The sequence below is a fragment of the Schistocerca cancellata genome, chromosome 2 (assembly GCF_023864275.1).
Source record: "Schistocerca cancellata isolate TAMUIC-IGC-003103 chromosome 2, iqSchCanc2.1, whole genome shotgun sequence".
NCBI classification, from domain to species: domain Eukaryota; kingdom Metazoa; phylum Arthropoda; class Insecta; order Orthoptera; family Acrididae; genus Schistocerca; species Schistocerca cancellata.
Window position 1 is genome coordinate 632,313,689 of NC_064627.1, and position 24,887 is coordinate 632,338,575.

At 40.7% G+C, this 24,887-nt stretch overlaps 1 protein-coding gene across 1 annotated transcript in view; it reads right to left on the reverse strand.

Moving 5' to 3' along the window:
* LOC126147505 (juvenile hormone esterase-like) overlaps positions 1-24,887 on the reverse strand; it is a 94,837-nt gene that overhangs the window by 44,529 nt on the left and 25,421 nt on the right. The window contains exons 2-5 of the mRNA XM_049915699.1: positions 15,266-15,403; positions 9,027-9,186; positions 2,299-2,484; positions 1,436-1,632 (exon numbers count right to left, since the gene is read on the reverse strand). Of these exons, the coding sequence (XP_049771656.1) occupies positions 1,436-1,632; positions 2,299-2,484; positions 9,027-9,186; positions 15,266-15,403 (681 nt within the window). The remainder of the gene's footprint in view (positions 1-1,435; positions 1,633-2,298; positions 2,485-9,026; positions 9,187-15,265; positions 15,404-24,887) is intronic.

Below are 24,887 nucleotides of genomic sequence, written 5' to 3' on the forward strand. Positions count from 1 at the left end.
AGGAGTCACAGCTTTATGCGACCGTACCGCACGTGGTAGAAAGGACACATTTGCGTGATATTGGTGTGACATACTATGCATTTCTTCACTGTCAGATGTATGTAGACATCTGCAAGCGCCCACGAATATCTGCGATGTTCTGGTTTTCCACCAAAAGAAACTAAGCGACAGTTATCCGCTTGGAACGCCCCTCCTCTATAGACCTCATTTCCAAGGCTATGTATAGCACCGCCACCTACCGTAACTTCATGAAACTAAAGGGGCTGAAGCGGGAATATTCCACGATGTCCCACAACCATTTTTTCCAACTCAACTACCCGAGAAAAAATTTTGTTGTGTGACTTATTGAATGGCCATCTTATATTTAAATTCTGAAAATAATCAAGGTAGGTGAGAAAATTACAGAGAACTGATTAATGTTTAAATATCGACTTCCTCTGAAGAAAATTTAAAAATTAAAAAAAAGCAAAGAAGTCAAATTTTTTATGAAATGATTTTCGTAAAAATAAGAGATAAAACCGACTACAGGAACATTTTATGCATCTTTGAATTATGCTGGAAATCATATACATAAATTATCCTCTAGTATTCTGTAAAATTCTAAGATTCTAAGGGAACATTGGATTTAAAATCTTCGATTGGCACACCTCCTTTGGAGTAGGTGATTTAGAGGACCATTCAGTATCAATCAAATGTGCGTCAAATATTTTCTCTAATCTATTCCATTTCTTAATTTTAGAGAATTTGTTCCACAAAACCTTTGACCATTGTTTTACAAAAAAGTTATTTATTTTGTACTTAAACATTCATTGTAATTTGTATAGCACGTGTTTTCAATATAACCTTAAAGATAATGGTCTTGTAGTGATACCCGAACTGGGAAACTTACACTTTCGTCGCTAGACGATTTGTCATATGGGTGGTATTATCAGATGCCTTCAGCTCAATTTGTCAACAACAGACAGATAAAATATTGTGCTGAATTTTTCTAACAGCCGTCAGAAATGAAAACGGGCTTTTGAAACTTAAGTACCATTTAGCTCCGAGGAAAGGTATTTCAATGCAGCAGTATCACTTTCAGTGTTACACTTTATCCTCATGTGCTGCTGTGTGGTTATTTGTGATAGGAGCTATTGGGAGCGTCGAAGAATACCTGGACACAGACTTAAAATCCCATTCCTAAAGGATACGGAAATGCAGATGTTTTCAATTAGAAACATGACAATAGCCCCAACTTTCCAACGGACGGTTCGGAGACGGTTTGTTTTTCGTGTATTCGTGGACTTGCAATGATCAACATTTTGTTCATACTGTTAAACGAGAGTAGCATGAGAATGTCACAGAAATACTTTTCTCCTTTACATTAACACACAGTAGACCGCTTCTACATTCCCATACCTCTGTCTGATTCGTCACGTTTCCTCCTTCTCCTCACCTCTTGTGTAAAAGCCTCCTCCAGGTTCTCTACAAGCTTCCTGGGTGGCTGATCCCTCATGAATGCTAGGAGATCCTCAGAACTGTCTCCAGTGAAGCCAAGGAACTTGGCGAGCCGGAAGGTCCTGTCTCTCAGCGACGAACGCACAGACTCTCGAGACGTAGCTCCGCTCTGTAGGATGGCCCTGTGGAACAGACCTGTGGAAAGGAATCCGTCATTAGTGTCGCAACTGTCACCCAAAACCGACCACTACTAAAACCTAACACTATGCTTACAGGCCCGAAGAGACACGTGTCTTGAACTGTTGAAACATTTCTCATACAATATTCGTTAAAAACCAACTCAAGGGTTCGTGACATGCTCTAATTAGTACCAAATCTCAGGGAACGCCTCAATCAGAATCTTAAAATTCTTCGGTCCGAAGTTTTCGGACGTGCAGGTGGGTCCTCGTTAATTCTGATTCCTATTGCTTGTAATATCACCCTTCTCGAGCGAAATTTTGTCTCTTCACTGTCTGGGATTCCGACTCCCATAAATCACTAGTGGAAGCTGAGATACAGCAGAGAAATAGCTTAACCAAAGCTTGAGGGTCATTTTTTTCATTATGAATTTTCGACCCGGCAGTGCAGCATGCGCTTTTATGCAACTTTCTGGCATGTGAAAGTGGGCATCGGACTCTGATTCTTATCTGTACCTTTCCCATTCGCTGATAATTAAGAGACTGTGCAATCAATGTGCAACTCAAGGCCCGTATACACAACTGCGCTGAGCTGTATATTTCACAATCACTTGAAAAGGCGGGGTCATCTTTCGTATGGTCGTAAATAATTTAGATGAGTTGATATAGGTAAACAGTTTCTTACCTTTGGTTGCTGGAGACAAGATGAGCAGGTGGCAAGAAAAAGCACCGGCACTCTCACCAAATATCGTCACATTCTCAGGATCGCCTCCGAAGTGGGATATGTGGCTCCTGACCCACTTGAGCGCCATCACTTGGTCCTTAAGGCCTGCGTTTCCGGGAATCACCTCGTCTCCAGTCGACAAGAAACCTGTGGCACAATTTATTCGTAAACATACTTATTTCAGTAAATTCTCCTCATACACGTCTAGTGTCTAGAGTTACTTGTAAGAAATGAAAAAAACAGCTTGCTCCAAATTTCCTCTATACTTAGATTGTTAAGGGACAAACAGGACGATGTATGTAAACCATCATTTTCCTATGAGTGTAAAGAATATTCATAACGCTGTTCACAGATTGTATTGCATAAGTAAGATCTTTTAATTTAGGTCTGTTCACGGCACGGAGGAATTACGTCCTTCGACACTTTCTGTCACCAGGTGCACTATTGAAATATTTTATTGCAGTTGATGAATAAAATAAATCAGAAATACTTGCAAGCCACTGAACAATTCATGGGGGAAAATTCCATTCAAGTATGGCCCTCTAACGGCCCCGTGACTCTTTCGCGTCACCTAGAGAGACATTTTACGAATAACTGTCCGTCAACTTGCTATGTCTGGTTTTTTCATGCTTTTATTTCGGAGCGAAAGCTTTATGGTCAGTGTTTTCAAACTTCACTAGAGGCTTTCCATTTTAAGCATGGTGATGCAGCCACACCGATGAATTGCAGAACTGCCACCAGCATCAAATGATAACAATTCGAGAGCGACTTTTAACGTACGTATTGCGGCATTTCGTCTCCAACAACGAAATAAACCAGCAGTAGCTGCTCATTTCTTCGAAACTGTACACACTTTCTACAGTTTTGAAAACGACTTAAAGACACTAAAAGCTAAGCTGAAAAATGTATGTCCTAGAATATTTAGAAATTATCATTCTCAGTATTACGCAACAAAATTACACACGTAGCGTAATCGAAGGATAACGAGTACACCGGAGATCTCAGTATTTTGAAAAAAATTCGCCTTAAAGTATCGCACTCATTGAAAGCTCTTGTTTCATACAATCTTCATGTCTTCCTTCAAGACTCAACTCGTCACAAAAAATTTGTACAACTACTCCGTACTTTTTATATTCTGACTTATTTCTCGTAGCAGTAAGAAAGTTATAGTCCTTAACAACAGTCTAGTTTTTTCCCAATGTATCCCATCTATAAAGTGGAACTACCTTAAGCGAATGTACTCGTATTTGCCCATACATAATTTTTATTTTCAGCGATTTTATAATAATGCTATTTGGCGGCAAATGTAATGAAAACAAAAATAACTTAAAGGAATTTCGTCATGGACAAAAAGTGAAACATATTCTCGAAATATGAAGGTATCTTATAGCGCTGTAATTTGTTTCTATTAACGATCATAATTTTTACGTTTATATAACAATGTCCCCTCAGGTACGATTGCTACACTAGTTAATGACGGAAAGCCTGATCGGAATCTTGGAAACACTGACGACAGAGCTTTCCCTTGAAAATATGGGTCGGAAATCAAAACCAGAAAACTCGAAATTCAGAAGCTAGTCTCTCTTATCTTATTTTTAGGTTTTCAGCACGAGACTTACGGTGGAGGTAGTAGATTTGTTGATGAATGTATCTCTCGAACATGGAGTGTTCAAATTGTTACAGCAGTGTTTCGCGGGATAAAACAGTTTTTCTTCCATGTTTGTTTAAGTTGCTAGTGCACCTCGGACAAATCTCTGTGTACGGAGTAGTGCCCTCGTACCACCCTAACAGCTCGTTTAATCATTCGGTATTCCCATCAGGTTCATCAGACCTGTTATTATCCCTCAAGCAGTCTGACAACCTGTTTGTTTACGTAAAGAACCTACTCCGTCTCATTTGGATCCACACGACTGTAACGCCGTTTCCCTTTAACATTTACTCTGTGTTGACAGATGTGAAAATTACCGAACTATCAGTTTAATAAGTCACAGCTGCAAAATACTAACGCGAATTATTTACAAACGAATGGAAAAACTGGTAGAAGCCGACCTCGGGGAAGATCAGTTTGGATTCCGTAGAAATGTTGGAACACGTGAGGCAATACTGACCTTACGACTTATCTTAGAAGAAAGATTAAGAAAAGGCAAACCTACGTTTCTAGCATTTGTAGACTTAGAGAAAGCTTTTGACAATGTTAACTGGAATACTCTCTTTCAAATTCTGAAGATGGCAGGGGTAAAATACAGGGAACGAAAGGCTATTTACAGTTTGTACAGAAACCAGATGGCAGTTATAAGAGTCGAGGGGCATGAAAGGGAAGCAGTGGTTGGGAAAGGAGTAAGACAGGGTTGTAGCCTCTCCCCGATGTTATTCAATCTGTATATTGAGCAAGCAGTAAAGGAAACAAAAGAAAAATTCGGAGTAGGTATTAAAATTCATGGAGAAGAAGTAAAAACTTTGAGATTCGCCGATGACATTATAATTCTGTCAGAGACAGCAAAGGACTTGGAAGAGCAGTTGAACGGAATGGACAGTGTCTTGAAAGGAGGATATAAGATGAACATCAACAAAAGCAAAACGAGGATAATGGAATGTAGTCAAATTGAGTCGGGTGATGCTGAGGAAATTAGATTAGGAAATGAGACACTTAAAGTAGTAAAGGAGTTTTGCTATTTAGGGAGTAAAATAACCGATGATGGTCGAAGTAGAGAGGATATAAAATGTAGACTGGCAATGGCAAGGAAAGCGTTTCTCAAGAAGAGGAATTTGTTAACATCGAGTATAGATTTAAGTGTCAGGAAGTCGTTTCTGAAAGTATTTGTATGGAGTGTAGCCATGTATGGAAGTGAAACATGGACGATAACTAGTTTGGACAAGAAGAGAATAGAAGCTTTCGAAATGTGGTGCTACAGAAGAATGCTGAAGATAAGGTGGGTAGATCACGTAACTAATGAGGAGGTATTGAATAGGATTGGGGAGAAGAGAAGTTTGTGGCACAACTTGACTAGAAGAAGGGATCGGTTGGTAGGACATGTTTTGAGGCATCAAGGGATCACAAATTTAGCATTGGAGGGCAGTGTGGAGGGTAAAAATCGTAGAGGGAGACCAAGAGATGAATACACTAAGCAGATTCAGAAGGATGTAGGTTGCAGTAGGTACTGGGAGATGAAGAAGCTTGCACAGGATAGAGTAGCATGGAGAGCTGCATCAAACCAGTCTCAGGACTGAAGACCACAACAACAACAACAACTGCACTACGGCTTACAGCGTTCTATGAATAAAAAGTTACTCTAATGTATTAGGTATTTAAACTACATTTTGTAGTTTTGTAGCTCGTTTGGAAACTCGTAGCATGGTACATTGTTAAATGCCTTTCAAATATCTAGGAAGTGGTATGGACCAAATCACTTCCACATCCAAGTTGGAACTTATAATCGGTAGCCTTCTATGAAAAAGCGAGCTGTGTTTCACATGGGTAGCGTTTTTTGAAACTGTTGGATCTATGAGACACTCTTAAGATCTTCAAAGAATGTCATAATGAAAGACCTTGGGGTACGCGGTACGGTCCTTGAAGAAAATGTCTGAAATTCATTTTGGAACTGTATGCAGCCGTCTATTACCATTTCTATAATCGAGAGTAATTGGCATTCTTTTCCAGTCACAGATGACTATTAAAAGATTCTCGATAAATATTTATCACAGAATGTACTAGTTCTTCAGCATTTTAAATAGAAATAGGTAATGGCAATCCTACCGTTGGTTTCGACCTATCTCATTGGGTGTTACCTACCAAAGTAGACGTGAAATATTTCATTTAAAATTTCGAGATTGTGATTACATAATCGAATATTATATAGTAATCAGACACTTTTGTATATTTACAAAGCATGGTGAGCTTTTGTTTTGCCAAATTTCTTTGTGACGTCCATGATTCACTGCTTCTTCAAAATACACACAGCGTAAGTTGTAGAACGTGGAGCCACTCCACAGTTTGTACTGACAGCAGTACTCCCTGAACGAGATGACGAATCAATAGACTTTGCTGTTATCCATTGTATTTACCCGAATACACATTTGTGATGAAATTATAGTCCACATAACCAACAAAATTTGTTTTGAGGTCTAAAACATGGGTAATAATTATGAATGACAAAGAAAATGAAATTATCTGCAGAAAACGGTGTTAAAATACTGTATGTTAGTAATATAGAAGAAAAATTAAAAAGTATTATCTAGAGACCTTATACAAACTTTCTTCTACTGTTAAAACAAAGTATAAAATATAAATTATGGTTCATATTGTCGATTCTCCAGGTGCGAGGAGCTCGGTAGAAAAATCGAGCTTGTATTACCTGAAGTAGCATACAAAATTCTGTGTTCTTGTACTACTAAAGGAAATACACTGATCAGCCAGAACATTATGACCACCAACCTAATAGCCTTTCGCAGGTATAAAAGCGGTGACGCGTCCTAGCATGGAATCAATGAGGCCTTGGTAGGTCGTTGGAGGTTTGTCAACACATAAGCACGCAGAAGTCACGTCATTCCCGTAGATTCCATGGAGTGTTGGTAGGGGGGAGGGAGGAGAGGGGGGAAGGGTGGACTATGAGCTCCGTCGCCGCTTTCAGTCACATCCCACTGTGTTCGATCGGTTCCGATCTGGCTGGTTGGGTGGCCACCACATCAATTGGAACTCACCACTGTGTTCCTCGAACCACTCCATCACACTGATCGCTCATTATCTTGTTGAAAAATGCCACTACCGTCGGGAGGACGACGGTTCAATCCTGCGCCCAGCCATCCTGATTTAGATTTTCCGTGATTTCCCTAAATCTCTCCAGGCAAATGCCGGGATGGTTCCTTTGAAAGGTGATGGCCGACTTCCTTCCCCGTCGTTTCCTAATCCGATGAGACCGATGACCTCGCTGTCTGGTCTTCTCCCCCAAACAACCCCAACCCACACCGTCGAGAAACATCATCGTCATGATACGGTGTACGTGGTCTGAAACCAGTGTACGATACTCCTTGGCCGTCGCGGACACTTCCACGAGCTCCGCTGGACTCATGGATACGTACAAGAATGTTCTCCGGAGCAAAATGGAGCCAGCTTGTCCCCGTCCCGCAATATAGGTGTCAAGGAGCTGATCCCCTGGAAGAAGACGGATTGGCGCCCTCCCACTGGCATGGTGAAGAAGGTATCGGGATTCATTACACCATGCAACGCTCTGTCACTGAGCCAACGTACAGTGATGATTGTCACGTGCCCATTTCAGTCGTAGTTGCCAATGTCGTGGTGATAATATTGGCACACCCAAAGCTCGTCGGCTGCGTAGGCCCATCGCTAGATCTGCTCCGCCTAACGTGTGTCCAGACACGCTTATAGTCTGCCCATCACTACAGTCTGATCTTCTTAGTTCCGTTAAAGTTCGTCACCTGCCCTGTTTTACCAGTCTCCGACTGCTGTGTCCAAGGCGGCCGTCCAACCCTATGACGTCTGGACGTGGTTTCACCACATGTTCAAGACGCTCACCACAGCATTCGTCGAACACCCGACAAATGGTGCAGTTTCCGAAACGCTCTTGCCGAGCCTCGGTGAAACTCAGTCTCACGCATTCCTCGTTCTACATGCGGACAGCACTCTCACTGCACCGTGCGTGTGTCTGACTGGCAGTCATTCTTCGCCAGATGACGCTGCTATCGCCTGGACGGGTTTATAGCGATAGTAGGTCGGTGATCATAATATTCCGGCTGAACAGCGTACATCATGAGTGAGTCCGTGTGTTTTTAATTCTACTGTCTATGAAATGGTACTAATCATTACATCTTGTACGAACTTACGTAGGGAAAATCCCTTGCACCATTTGTGTTGCTATATCTTGACGCAATTGTATGTGATGTATGTGTATTGTAACTTTGTATGTTTCGGAGAATGACGTTTTCTGTAACCAGGACCTTAGGCAGGTGGGGAGCCTCAGAACTTAAAACTTCGAGGTTCATCTCCCTATATCGCGTATTCGTTAAATATAAGGATTGGCTCGTTGCCCATACTAGTCATTCTCCCTTATATTGTTTAGTCATCATATTTAAAGTGCAGTCTAGATACGTCTGATTTTCTAATAATTGCCTCATTTGTCCGTTTTAGGTGCCATATTCCTTATGTTATTTCTCTGATGTATTATAATCACTAAGATGTCTCATTGTAAATGTCACGGAAGTGGAAACATAAGTTAAAGGTGACTGAAGTAAAGAAAGATAAATTAAAAAAATTGCCAGCCAGAATTGTGATTTCCTCGGTTTCTTATATAATTGCAAGCTAATGATATAACTTTTCCAAACTACCAACCATGGGCAAAACTTTACCATTATCGACATTTGTGAAATTCGTGTGCACTATTCTTGTCATTGTTAATACTGCTTGGGAGCTACATATCATTCTAACATGTAATTTTTCCACGTTTCGTTATTGTGTTTAGCTTTCGTTCGGTAAGACCTATGTTTTGTGACTTACTGAGTGTCAGTGCAACACCAACAGAAATATTTAGTTGAGAAATAAATAAAATAGATTTTATCAAAAAAGCTCCATGTTATCGTCAATGTTACTGTAAATAAATATTCCGCTAAAGTAATTTTCAGCTGAACGCATGAATCGAATGGTACGTTGTACATGTCCTCGGCACTGTACCACTTACCTAGGACACCAAGGCGGTAATTGAAAGTGACAATTACGACATCATTCTCAAGCAAGTACTCAGGTCCGTGGAGATCAGAGTTCCCACTGCCCACAGAATATCCTCCCCCGTGAATCCACACCATAACAGGAACCAGTTGTTTATCGACATTTGTAGGAATCTGAAAGAAAGCGCCAGAATATAGTACCTTTTTATATCACACACAAGAATACTGAAACTGCGAATTATTCCCAAAGAACAAGACCTATAAACGTTTCTTGTTCTAGCAGACGCTATGTATTCCAAAATCATTCCCGTGAATAATACATTAATTTAAATTTTAATGAGTGACATTGGCTGCAAATACAATTTCCTGAAAACAAGAAGATAGTTTACCACATAGACATATAAAAAAGAATATGTATACTGGCTTCTCCTCGTAGCCTCATACCGAGCATCATGGCACCGTGTTAAGTCAATGGGCCCTCAATCGGAATGACAGCTGTTTGCCAAAATGATTTACGTTTTCTGACGTTTACCTAATCGCTTAAGAGGAACTGTGTCCTTCCCTCCCGAATAAGCGTGTGTGCTCTTACTCTGAGGACATCGTTAATCTGTAACAGTCCTTTTTTTCACAACCTCAGTCCTCTGTGATATCTTAGACTGTTTGAAATTTTACGGAAGAGAAGGAAAAAGCTCGGCAGCTATACCCTCGTGACTTTAATAAAAATTTATGTGATATTATAATTAACTTCGAGTAATAATTTCCGAACGCTATTCGAAAGTTTATTTTTTCCAAACGACGCTCCGTGTTGTTAATAGTATTTAGAACATTTGGAGCCATTCTGCCCAGTTACTAGATCACTGCACTTATCTTACGAATACGAATAGGTGTTACTTTTCTCTTGCAAAATTATTTTAGTTTGTTCCTTAACGAAAAATATTCCATTTTATAGTTTTAGTTATCTCTAATGATCTATCAAGAAATATGGGTTAGTCTGCCAGATAAACTGCCATAATAATATACATACCGCTGAAGAGAGAGAGAGAGAGAGAGAAAGATGTTCTTCAGACTTTTAAAACAACAGCCAGTGGATGTCTCAGCATTGTTAAGATAAACAGAAACCACCAAGCAACAGCTACATGATTAAAATGACATTAAACAATTAAAGGACAACATAACCCCAGGTGAAGATGATCTCATAGCAGAAACGTAGAAGCCAGTGGAGATAGTTAAAGTGGTATTTCATTACTACTTTTAGAATTCAAAATCTCATGGAAAACTGTTCTGTCATAAAATTAATTCTAAATTAGATAAACAAATTGAAGTGCATAATCCTGGATTTAGTAGTATCAGATTCCCTTCGGAGTAAATCCTAAACCTTAATTATAAAATAAAAGACAGTGCTAAATATCTGTTGATTTTTAAAAAGGTTTCCGAATCGATAGACCGTCTCCATTTTTAAAACTACGAAAGAACTTTTACAGAAACAGTAGCTAAATTTCTTGGGGCAACTTCTAGTCCCATTCAGATTGTGTCAGGCGTTAGACGAGAAGACTGTCTCCGAACCCTTTCTTCAATTGAATGTCCTAAGAGAATGGAAAACATGAAGAACAATGAAAAATTAATACCAACGTAAAACTGGATGGATCGCAAGAAGGAATAAATGCTTTGGACTTCGCAACCGATCTCTTAATAATAGGTGGAAACTTACAGAGTGCAAACAAAAGGCTAGAACTCTTGATGAAGGCAGCTGAAACGGCAGGTATACAAATATCTTTTGAAAAGACTGGCCATGTGACCAATGAAAGAAACACCAAGAATTTTAAAAACGTTGTATGGTAACAACAATGAAGTATAAAACTTTAAGTATGTAGGTAAAAACATAGGTAAAAAATGAAAAAAACACTGTTAAAACCAGAAGTGAAAAAATGAAAAGAGCATAGACGAACGTGAGAAATCGTTACAATAAAAATGTTTTTCTAAATTTGTTAAATGTAACCACTGTAACATAATTGAAAAATCTGAAGTCGTCTATGGGTCGGAAGCACTACTACCATCTAGATGCAAATGGCGTTACGAGATACTAAAAAGAAAATGAACCGTGAATAAAGGTTAGGTCCAATCAAGAACGTAGAGGGCATTTGGGTTTTGACACCAAATATAGAAATGCACACATTCTGCTCCTGCTAAACTGCTGAGATCAAGAAATGGCTGTGTTAAATTCTTTGAACATCCATGGAGAAGGAAGGACGACAAATTAACAAAGAACACTTACATATGAAACTTCGTGGAAAATTAAACCTTTGTGGTGGGCGAGGAACAGTACTGTGGACGTTTGCCTTTTGTTGGCAAGTAGTCAGCCGACAGAACTAGATGGAAGTAAAGCTGTGATGAAGGGGCATGGGTCGTGCTTGAGTAGCTCACTTGGTAAAGCATTTGCCTGCGAAAGGCCAGGATCACAAGTTCGATTCCTGACCTGCACACGGGTTTTATCTGCCACCGTTTTAATCAACGAACACCCCGCGGCAGAGTGAAAATTCGTTCTAGAAAGAAACCTTTAGACTGCGGTTTACTCATGTCTCCACAGTATCCGTTCTTCCAGCAGTGCAAGTCCCGTAAGACATCTACGAAGTTTTAGAATTTAGGAGTTGATGTACGGGAAGAACTAAAAAGGCTTGAATGGATCATAAGTCGAGCTTGGGTGGTTCAATTGGAACAACTGTCCGCGAATGGTGAAGGTCCATTTTCGATTTCTGGCCTGGCACACAGATTTAAACTGCCACGAAATTTTTTATCAACTCACACTCCCAAGCAGGACAGCAGACAAAAAAGGACAAAAGAAGACTTAGAAGAAATGAAGATTGGACAGGAAAACGTACTCAATAGAGGCATATTCAGACTGCGAGCAAATAAATGTAAGGGTTTTTGGGAAGATAAAACTAACACAGAAACTGGCAGAGTCAAAAGATCAGGAGAGAGTAAGCTAGTTGTGCGAAAATGTAAGATTTTAGGAGGAGGATGAAAGAAAAGGGAAATAAATAGCTACCTTGATATGGTTCATAGTTAGCCTGAAGCAAAATAAGGATGTGGTTGATCAAAGTCTAAGAGAGAAATTAGATAAACAAACTTACTGATTTGCAGTTTCCAATGGTGAATCATCAGTTGATAAAAACTTCAAAATAATAATGTGGTCCTTGCATCTTTTCGGATGTTCGTAAATAGAAAGGACGTTATTATTTCTTTCAGCTTGACACTTGTTTGTTTTCTGCAAATCTGACGTTTTGAAAGTTTTCTACCTTGAGGGACTGAATCAATAACAGCATATAATCAGAATTTTTTATAGTTATTAACTCCGTCTATTTTCAAAATTGTATACAATATCACATGGCTAAACGACATCACGAGTGGAGTACTCTCCAGTTCTCGCGCGCATTACGGTTGTTGTGTTGGTCAAAAATGTTACATTAACTCTATGCCATAAAAAAAAGAGAAATCGTCGAACTGAACAAAGTCTGCTACTACAGGATAAGTAGGTTATCTTTGCCTCCTCAGGTACAGAAATTCTAATCGTTAGTAGCGAACAAAGGAGTTTTCAGTTCGGACACTTTTGAAGGACCCGCGGCCTTGGATGGTCGCGCTGCCACTACTCCGCAGTAACTAGATGATATTCGCTACGCCCAGCTAAATCTGCGCGACAGAGGTGAATTAACTTCTCACTACTTTTACCATTACAGACCTCTTCTCAGAAAAGTTATTTAAATCACGTTATGATAACCGATTCATAAAATTAATAACTAGAATCTTTTCTTAGGTGGTTCAAGTTCTCAGCCATGTAGCCATCAGCTGTCTAGTTAATTATTTTTTTACCTTTCTTATTCATTATATAAATGCTTAGCACTGCATTATTTCATAACTGGTGATTTCATCACATTTAGTGAACTAGCGTTTCAACCAAACGACGGGACCTACTTACATTGTTGTCTTATGTGATTTCCAGTGCCATCAGTTGGCCGTAAAACGACCATATACCTCGAAAATGATTAACAGATTGTATCACTGAAATATTTAATGTACTCGAACATTTTTAGAGTAATTTATCACTGTAAATCTGATGTTTTACGTGCCGTGTGGCACTAAGTAGTCCGTTTCACCGAGTTGTAGTTAATGAGGTCCAGTTTTTAGGGAAAGGGTTGTTCTTTCATACTGCATACGAATTTCCAATTCCGTGAGGGAGTTTCATATGATTTCAGTTGATTAACGCTAAGAAAGTGAAAACTTTTCTCACTTGTTTAATAGGAAGGCTTCTCTGATTAAATCGTTACTTGTATTTTACGTCACTTAAATAATTTTTCAATTTATATACTTCATGAAACGAAAATAGACTTCATGAGTTTGGTTTCATCAAGAAATGACCTTTTTTGACAAATGATTTTACGCTGATGTGCAGTACATGCGATGTGTGATAAAAATGTGTCCACTGATCTAAGCGGAATTTGATTTTAGCCTGGACTGTAAAAACAAAACCGTCGTTGGTACGTTTCTTTGATCTAGTAATCACTACTAAATTCAATATGTCAAGCAGTTGTTTATCACATGCTGTACTAGTGCGTGCATACTGCTTCAAAATTAAGTCACTATTTCCACAGGAAAATCCGAAAATACAGAGAATCTTCGGACTGAAAGAAGAGAATCTTTGAATCCACGGGGCTAGGTTCAAGCTAGTCCATCTCACGATCACTTGTTTCAGGCTACATCACAGCATTTGTATTCCTTCAGCATAGGAGCAAGATTAATGGTAACCAGCAAATTGCCCTCTTATTACCTGTACTGCTTATAGAACTTTCAATTGAAGCTAGATCCAAAATATTGGGACATTGTATGTGTTGTTTCTATGCAGCCAGAATCATTTATAGGGTTTACGCTTTAGGTTAAAGAATAGTAAGGTATTTCGGTAGCGATTCATGTTATTGATTTTTGTGCATTTTAGGGTGCCTTATTGATATATATTTTGATGGCTACATTTTTTCCGTCGCTTAGAAACATTCCAGTCTTAGTTACAATATTCAGTCTGAGATACAATATTCAGTCTTAGTCAGATGCAGTAGAAGATATTAGACAGATACGCTTGAAGAAGTTTAAATTTTTGTGGCATTATAAACGAAAAACACAACGGTCCACTCACCGGCATTCTACTCAGTGTCACATAACTGACACAGAGAGCAAAGAGAGAGCTTTCCAGTTTGCATAAAGATGTATTAATTTCACGCGCACATTATGGCTGTCGTGTTGCTCAAAGATTTCAAGTTAACTGTGTGCCAGTAAGACAAGAGATAGTCGAACTTAGAAAATTCTGTTACCCCAGGAACCAGTGCGTCCTTTGAATGGACAAACATTTTAACTGGAATGTGAGTGACATGAGAAAGAGTGTTTCCATACATGAAGACTTCAGCTGATACAAAATGATAGTTTTTCGAGTGTGACGCAGATCAACAGAACCACTCGAGTGTGACGCAGGTCTACCGAACCACGGACCTCAGGTATCATCAAAACCGGTACTAGATCCCTGTATCAATGGGACTTTTCCGATGTATTTGCGAGGCAAAGTTCTAAACCTCCAGTGGAACTCAAGTAGCAGTTCAGAGGTAACCGGTACATTCAGAATATAGTCAAGCAGTTAGCTTCCATCTAACAGCATATGATCGATGAAAATTCCATGGTAGCAATGCTCCACTACTGGAGGAAGAGGGAAAAGATGGAAAACGGTTTGGCGTCCTACTTACAACGCGGTCGCTACAGACGGAGCACAACTTCGAACTGCGGGAAAATGGGGAAGGGAATCGGCCGTGCCTTTACAAGAACATTTTAGCGATTTCCGTAAAAAGCGGAAACCTGAAATCTACATTGCCGGACGGGGATGTAAGCTTTGAAGAAAAGTGTGTGGCATTCTACGAGTGACTTGTGGCGTTAATTGTCTCCACCTGAAACTGAGTTAACATTTTACGAGTACGATCAGAGAATCCGAGACGACATATCAGAATACACCTGCTGGCGACTTATTCTCGGTAATAACGTCCTGATCACTTCCAGTATCTCTATTCACTATAGCGATTTGGATGCATCTATGTCCCAAATGTACTTTTAATCAACGTAGATTCTCTCATTTAAGGGAAAGGAAATTGGTAATATCACACAACGTACAGTTCTGCCTAGCATAGTCTAATTTGGAACATTGGCGTGTGAGAAACACAAGACTTACCTTTGGGGTGTACACATTTACATATAAGCAATCTTCATCTCCCGCATACTGCTTCGTGATGAAATCACGTTGCGGAGCTATGTGACCTTCTTTCATTGCATTAAGAATGCCAGACCATTGCTCTGCTGGTTCTGGAGCCTGGAAAAAAGAAAAGGACAGGCTCAATACCAATGAAAAAAATTGTACAATTGAAAAGCTGATGACTGGGTGACATACAACTCTAAGTTTCGTAGCTCCATTTTGATAAATATGTCAGGTGAGTAGTTCCTAAAAATTTCTCCGTTTGGTAGCTCCGTTTTGCAGTAAAGAGACTAGAGAAAGATACGACTGTTATTAGCACCAACAGCCTCACAACATAACATAGGGCACTCAAAAAGATGAGTTCTTGTGCCCGTATGAAAGAAAAAAATTGCTATGGAATAATGTGCATTAACGGCTGTAAGCAGTTCCAGCGACTGAAATACAGAGGAAATGGACACATAGCAGCGGAAACCGAATAACACAAAAATGTAATTATACACCGATATACGTACTCCGCGAGACACTGAGCAGTGAAGGTCGGCGAGTACTTCGTACCATTTGTGTCTTTTCCTGTTCCCCTAAGAAATGTAATAAAGATATATTAATAGAATGTATACTTTTGTATGAGCCCTAATCTTTCTTATTTTACCGTTACTGTCCTTGTGCGAGATGAAAGTAGGTGACAGTAGGCTTGTTTTGCAGTCTGTCGCAAAGACTGTTTCTCCATTCTTCCTCAACAGCGTTTCTCAAAAAGACTGTCTTCTGAACTCCACAGTTTTGTGTCTGAAGTCATGGAGCGGTTTCCTTACGTTCTCGCTCCGAAATTCGATAACATGCCTCTGAATGCCTTGGATGCCTTCTTAACCCATTCAGGCCCGACTCTGCGAATTATGGTACCAGCAATACACTAACGCATAACGTATTACCTATCATCCAGGCGCAACTAACAGCTGCGAATACGGTTTTGCTTCGCGGAGGACGACAGTCATATAGAATGTTTTGAAAGAAATTACCACCATTTCACTGAAAAAAGTTCGTTTGTTTTACACTATCACGATTTTGGCTTTATAACCAGTGTTAAGTACATTTTGAAATGATATAATGTATCTGACATGTCTGTGACAATTCACTGCCGGAAAAAAGAAGACCAGAAATGAGTCAGACTTATTTCAAACAGATATTTTTAAACATAAAAAAACTGTGAATACAATTTTGAATGACCTTTCAACAAGAGATCTTTCTGAACAAATTAGAGTCACATATTCGTGATCAATTTAATGTATAATTGTTTTATAAATACTGTCCTTATTTTAAGAGAATGGAATTTAAAAATAGAAGGGAAATACACTAAAAGAGTAGCTCAGAGCGTTTCACTACGACCGCTATCCCACCTCGAAAAGCAGGAAAGTAAACATGAAAGTAAACATGAATACGCTCGTCGCCCCACAGCGAGAGACAAAGTTTTCGGCCCAGGCGTGTACGTGTTAAATCCAATCGCTGGGAGGAGCGATAGATGTGAGAAAATCCCAGACACTCCACACGGCCGTATTCAACAATCTCATGTAGTAAAGGGTACAATATTCAGTCGCAAATAATATTTATTAGATATCTTGATTTGGGTCACTGTGTAGCCATCTTCAATGTAGTAAATGTACGTTATAACATTAAAACCATATATATGCACATATTCCCAACGTTGCTACTAGCATCAAATGTTGAACTCAGACGGAAAACTTTGGAACTAAGAAGGCAGTCTTTTTACGAAACACTTTTGAAGAAGTTTGGATGAACAGCATTTGCAACAGAGTGTAAATTCAGCATTCCACAGGAACAGCCCAGTTGGGTCTATGCGCGTGTATGTGGTTTTAATGTTTCAACTTACGGCTACTGCATTGAAGACGGTTACACAGTGACCGAAATTTAGGTAAGCAGTGAACAGTATCTGATACTGAAAGCTCTGTTCTTTACTACTTGAAATAAATACAGTTGCTGGGCACAGCTACTTCCCACTGGAATCAAACTTGATTCAATAAACAGTTACACCATCGTTTTGTTCGCTGTCTGCTCCAAAATTCAGCTGTATCTTTCCAGAAGTCTCATAGTAACCCGAGGTCGGGCAGTGTCCTTGATTAAAACAGACCTTATGCGCTCATTTCATTTTATGTTGTTTCGCATTGTTGCACCCAGCGTTTTAGTGGACGTGATTGAGTCCATACTATCAATTCTGTATTCGAACGTCACGGAAATTTCTCTCCTGCCAAACGATATTAATATACATTTAAACAAATGTCAAGTACTAGACAAGACGGTCGTTGATGAATGTTGACCCAAACGCAGACTGACTCTCTTTCTGTATTCTTTTTATGTTATACAGAATGAAATGAATAAGCTATAGAGTTTGAACGCTAGGACTGACAATTCTCGTTATACATTTCAGCTGACAGCGTGTTGGCTGCAAAAGGAACCCAGAAATCAATTCACAACTTCCTGTATTATGGTTATTCAACGTTTATTGTAGTACAAATTGTTTTCCTGTACGATGCTCACTGAGTAATCACTACATTTTTCCCCAAGTCATTCCATCTTACTAGCCACAAATAATATCAAATTTAATATTATAGCAGTAACTTCTTTAAAAGAATTGAGGTGAAAATTATACACAGACTGAAACTTGAGTTTCTTCCGGTGGTGTATAAGACGTACAAATAACTTACGGGAATGCAGGCGATATTTCGACTGGTGGACACACTGTAATTCTCGAGGCATAAATGCAACGACAGAGTGCGGTGCAATGGAACTTCAAACCTCGATACGCAATGCACAGGCTGAAAGACAATGCACACATACAGTAAACACTAGAACCACGACAGAAAAAATAAACGATCAACGTCAGCGTCACCGATAATGAGAGTTGACTGTCAACAGGTGAGGTAGCATTGGTCTGTCTTCCTGTTGTATAGTGAGGGAGAGCAGGATACCAAGCAGAATTTCATCAAAAATAACCATTTCTATCTACAGGTTCACTTACAATTTAATCTCAATCGAGCCTTTAATAATACTAATCCAACAGCAGGATGTGGATCTCCATAATCGTGATATCTGATCCGGCGTACAGTGCTCACCCGACGCAAAGTATTGAGTGGAATATTTTCAGTCTTCTGACGAAAAGCTCCTCGTCACAATACGCAATCAGGAGCCTTCATTCTTATTGTAAACGCAGATTATATGGCCGCTCGAAGGTCCACAAAGAGGGAGTACCACTTGGACTCACTATCAGTAACATTAGTGCTCCGACATACTGTGTAGCGAAACACCTCGCTACTCTGTAGAGCACAGTGATAAAGCTTTGTGTGGAGCACATTCACAACTTAGTGGATTTCTTACGCCGATTAGAGGGATTACATTTGAATGGCTGATATTTTAATGTTTTGATGTGGTCTCTGTCTTGACTGGCCTTTCTTTGTCTGATTCCTTACGGTTAATTAATGTTGGTGCTGAATTAACGTATCTGTTTCAACATGTGATCACTGCCGCTTGAGCTTTACTGAATGACCAGTTTTATGAACAGACAGATGTAGTTGCCCTGGTGTCGGCTGCATTGAAACCTGCTCGTTTTCTCGTAGATATTTCAGCTATTCGGCCTCATAATTCTCAGCTTTTCTGCCTTGGAAATTACTGGATTTGCGACGCTCGAAATACAGGCGGCTAGATTCCTATAAGTTGTTTGAATGTACACACATCAAAAAAAGTTTTGCATCACCTCGGTTCCAAGAGTTTAGGAACCTGTACAGAAAACTGAAATGAAGAATAACATAAACATCATTTCCACCCTTTTTTATTTGTTATGGAAACAACACATTGCATATTGTACTACCATACAGCGAGACCTTCAGAGGGGTTGTTGGTCTAGATTGCTGTATACACTGGTACCTTCTAATACCAAGCAGCACGTCCTCTTGCATAGATGCATGCCTGTATTCATCGTGGCATATTATCCACGAGTTGATCAAAGCACAGGTGGTCCAGATTTACCACTCCTCAACGGCGATTGGGTGTAGACCTCTCAGAGTGGTTGGCGGGCCACGTCGTCACAAACAGCCCTTTTCAATCTGCCCCAGGCATGTTCGATAGGTTTCATGTTTGGAGAACATGCTGGTCACTCTAGTCGAGCGATGTCGTTACCCTGAAGGAAGTCATTAACAAGATGTTCACGATGGGGACGCCAACTGTGGTCCATGAAGACGAATGCCTCGCCAATATGCTGCCGATATGGTTGCACTATTTGTTGGAGGATGGCATTCACGTATTTTACAGCCGTTACGGCGCCTTTTATCACTACCAGCGGCGAACGTCAGCCACGTCGTCAACAAACAGCCCTTTTCAATCTGCCCCAGGCATGTTCGATAGGTTTCATGTTTGGAGAACATGCTGGTCACTCCAGTCGAGCGATGTCGTTACCCTGAAGGAAGCCATTAACAAGATGTTCACGATGGGGACGCGAACTGTGGTCCATGAAGACGAATGCCTCGCCAATATGCTGCCGATATGGTTGCAATATCTGTTGGAGAATGGCATTCACGTATTTTACAGCCGTTACGGCGCCTTCCATCACTACCAGCGGCGAACGTCGGACCCACATAATGCCAAACCAAAACAGCAGGGAACCTCCACCTTAATGCATCCGCTGGACAGTGTGTCTAAGGTATTCAACCTGACCGGGTTTCCTCCAAACACGTCTCCGACGATTGTCTGGTTGAAGGCATATTATCGATGAAGAGAACGTGATTCCAGTCCTGAGCGATCCATTTGGAACGTTGATGGGCCCATCTGTACCGCGCTGCTTGGCGTCGTGGCGCCAAAGACGGGCCTCGCCGTGGACGTCGGGAATTAAGTTGCGCATCATGCAGCCAAGTGAGCACAGTCTGAGTCGTAACACGACGTGTTGTGGCTGCACAAAAAGCATTATTCAACATGGTGGGTTGGCTCTCAGGGTTTCTCCTAGCCGTGATCCGTAGGTAGGGTCATCCACTGCAGTACTACACTTTGGGCGGCCTGAGCGAGGCTTGTCATCGACAGTTCTTGTCTCTCTGTATCTCCTCCATGTCAGAACAACATCGCTTTGGTTCGCTCCGAGACGTCTGGACACTTCCCTTGTTGAAAGCCCTTCCTGGCAATAAGTAACAATGCGGTCGCGATCGAACAGCGGTATTGACCGTCTAGGCATGATTGAACTAGAGACCAAACGAGCCGTGTACCTCCTTCGTGGTGGAATGACTGGAATTGATCGGCTGTCAGACCCCCTACGTCTAATAAGCGCTGCTCATGCATGGTTGTTTACATCTTTGGGTGTGTTTGGTGACATTTCTGAACAGTCAAAGTGGCTGTGTCTGTGATACAATGTCCACAGTCAACGTCTATCATCGGAGTTCTGGGAAACGGGGTGATGGAAAATGTTTTTTGATGTGTGTATGTAAATTTATTATAACTTCAATTTTTTTTATTTAAACAAGAACAGCCTCAATCAAAATGCCATGGCCACGTTTTGGCACAGTTTCACTCCCTTCCATCTAGTTTCTATAGTATACATTAAAGTAACTCATAAGGGAACAGCACAGTTACCGAAATGTATTTTACAGAACAACGATGACTAAAATTTACTTGCTACACTACACCGATGATTGTGTGCAGAGCTTTTCATCGAAATGGTTGTAGACAATTTATTGTAAATAGCATAAATATGACATTTTATGAAATTCTTACTTTATTTATTTTCGAAATCGAAGATAAATTAGTTACCGTCACAGTTATTATAGATATGCTATTAATGTCGCTTCATGAAGAGAATCCTTAACCTGACTATTTACTGCTCAGAGCGCTACATCCCTAAGACATTTACTACTGATTTTTTTTTTTGAGGTGTCAGTCTTGGGACTGGCTTGATGCAGCCGTCCACGAATTCCTCTCCTGTGACAATCTCTTCATCTCAGAGTAGCACTTGCAACCGACGTCCCCAATTACTTGCTGGATGTATTCCAGACTATGTCGTCCACTCCAGTTTTTGCCCTTACAGCTCCCTCTAGTTACATAGAAGTCATTCCCCGATGTCTTAACAGCTGTCTATTAATTCTATCCCTTCTCCTTCTCCCTGTTTTCCACATATTCCCTTCCTCTCCGATTCTGCACAGAACCTCCTCATTCCTTATCAGTCCACCTAATTTTCAACATTAATCTGCTTCGATTCTCTTCTGTTCCGTTTTTCCCACAGTCCATGTTTCGCTGCCATACAATGCTGTGCTCCATACTTACATTTCCACAAATTACTTTCTCAAATTAAGCCCTATGTTTGATACCTGTAGACTTCTCTTCACCGGGATTGCCCTTTTGGCCAGTGTTAACCTGCTTTTGATGATCCGTCATTGGTTACTTTGCTGCCTACGCTGCAGAAATCCTGAACTGTATATACTTCTTGATCATCATTCCTGATGTTAAATTTCTCTTTGTTTTCATTTATGCTATTTCTCATTACTTTCGTCTTTCTTAGATTTACTCTCAGTCCATATTTTGTACTCATTAGACTGTTCATTCCATTCAGCGGATCGTGTTATTCTTCTTCACATTCACTGTGGATGCAATGTCATCACCGAGTCGTATCATTGATATCCTTTCACCTTCAATTTTGTTCCACTCCCGAATCTTTCTTTTATTTCAGTTATTTGCTTCTTCGATGTACAGATTGAACAGTAGGGGCGAAACACATCCTTGTCTTACACCCTTTGTAATCGGAGCACTTTGTTGTTGGTCGTCCACTCTTATTATTCCCTCTTGGCTCTTGTACACATTGTATAGTACCCGTCTCTTCCTATAACTTACTCCTATTTTTCTCAGTGTTTCGAAAATCTCGCACCATTTCACATTGCCGACGCTTTTTCCAAGTCGACAAATCCTATGAACGAGTCTTGATTTTTTTTAGTCTTCCTTATATTGTCAACCGCAACGTCAGAATTGCTTCTCTGGTGCCTTTACCTTTCCTAAAGCCAAATTGATAGTCATCTAACACGTCCTCAGTTCTCATTTTCATTCTTCTGTATATTGTTCTTGTCAGCAAATTGGATGCATGAGCTTTTAAGCTGATTGTACGATAATTCTCGCGCTTGTCAGTTCTTGCATTCTCGGAATTGTGTGGATGATATTTTTCTAAAAGTCAGAAGGTATGTCGCCCGACTGATACATTCTACACACCATAGTGAATACTCGATTTGTTGCCACTCCCCCCAACGATTTTAGAAATTCTGATGGTATGGTATCTATCTCTTCTGCCTTATTTCATCTTACGTCTTCCAAAGCTCTTTTAAATTCAGTTTCTAGTACTGATCTCCAATTTCTTCCAAAACGATTCCTGCTCTCCTTTCGTTCTACTCTTTCCCCTACAACTGAATTCTAGTTTTCCCATGCCTATTAGATTTTAATCTCCCTTTATGCACCGTATTACCCTTTCAATATCCTCATATACTTCTTCTGTCTCTTCATCTTTAGCTTATGGTGTTGGTATGTATTCCTGAGCTGTCGCTGTTGTTGTTGGTTTGCTGTTCACAGTAAGACACTCTTTTCCCTACTTTCCTATTCATAACGAATCCTACTCTCCTTATATCATTTTCTGCTGCTGTTGAAGTTACCCTAATCTGAGCAGAGATATTGTCCTTTTTCCGTTTGATTTCAGTGACACCTACTATATCTAGGTTGAATCTTTACCTTTTCCTTCTCAGATTTTCTAGCTTCCCTACCACTATTCCGGCAATTTTTGCCAATAGAGAGATAATCATGACACTTTTTTTAATTTATAGGCCTTATGTCCTGTGGATACACATTACTTGTCTTTAATGCATCGGTTTCCATTGCCTTCTGCATCCTCATGCCGTTGATCATCGCTGATTCTTCCACTTTTAGGTGTAATCTCCCACCCTACGGATAAGAGAGTGACCTGAACCTCTGCCCGCTCTTCCGCCCTCTTCTACAAGGCGGTTTCGCCGGAAGCTTCCGACCGCCAATGCTGATTATTAATCGAAATTTAAACGGTCTCGGGTTTAGAACCCAGGACTAAGGACATTTTTATTACTTGTCGAAGACGTTACCCTTTTCTTTTTTCCTTTTGGTTGATCTGATTTTCCTCGTTATTGTTCGTTGCATTTGTTCGGACGGACGACCCATGAAATTTACTCGAGTTAATGGTCGACTCATTCACTCAGTTTTTTATTACAGAGGGCAGACAACTCTGTGACCGAACACGCTGAGCTACCATGTCGGCGCCGCTAGACCACGAGTACTGCCGTAGATCAACATTTCATCTGGTATAGAAGTACTTGGTCATAAACTGCTGTTAAGCTTGGATTGTCTCACAGGAGTTGATGTAGAGCCATAAATAAACATCACACAAGTGATTTACTCTGATCAACAAGTACATTATGATCACCGACCTACTATCGATATTAACCCGTCTAGGCGATAGTGCGCCTTCTGGCGAGGAATGACTGCTAGTCAACGCATGTACGATGCCTGTAGTATCAGTGAGCGTGCTGTCCGTGTGTGGAATGGGGAAAGCACGCGATTTATCTGAACTTGACCAAGGGTAGATTGTGATGGTCCAGATACTCGACGCGAGCATTTCGGAAACTGCACGTCTTGTTTGGGTTTCGAGGAGTCCTGTGGTGGTTGTCTTCAACACGTGGTGCAACCAATGCGGCATTCACTCCCAGACGTCGTAGTGTCGGGCGGCCACTCTCCATTGCAGATATCGGATGTCGTAGGATGTCCAGACGTTTAAACGAGGACTGGTGGCGAGTTGTGGCGTAAGTAACGTCAGATTTTAGAGCTGGGTAAAGTGCAAGTGTGTCTGAGCACACAGTGAGCCGAACATTCTTAATGATGGGACTCCGCAGCCGACGAACCTCGCATGAGCCAATGTTAACACCACGACATCGGCAACTACGACTGCAGTGGCCACGGGGCCATAGGCACTGCACGTTGGTGCAGTGGCAAAGCGTTGAAAGGTCTGAAGAATCTGGATACTTCTGCAACATGCCTATGGGATGAAGCGAATCCGTCATCTTCCAGGGCAACAGTTTCTTGACACTTTTACTGCGGGACGGAGACCAGCTGTCGGCAGCTTCATTATGCTCTGGGGAACATTCACGTGGGCATCTGTGGGTCCAGTGGAGCTCGTGCAAGGCGATACTGCAACCAGTATCGTACACTCGTTGCCGATCATGTACACCCCTTCATGTCTATCAAGTTTTCCGACGGCAATGGTATTTTTTAACAACATTATGGGCCATGTCGCAAGGCCAGAAGAGTGGTGGAATGATTCGAGGTTCACAGTGGTGGTGAATTCCAACGGATGTATTGGAACCCCAGCTCACCAGATCTGAACTCTATCGAAGACATGTAGAATGTGGCTGTACGTGACGCTAGAGCTCATCGCCTTGTGCCCTGGAATTTGCAGCAATTAGGTGACCTGTGTGTGCATTTGTGGTGCTAACTCTCTACAGCAACGTACCAAGTCGTCATTGCTGTTATCCATGCCAAAGCTAGTCGTACCGGCGATTAG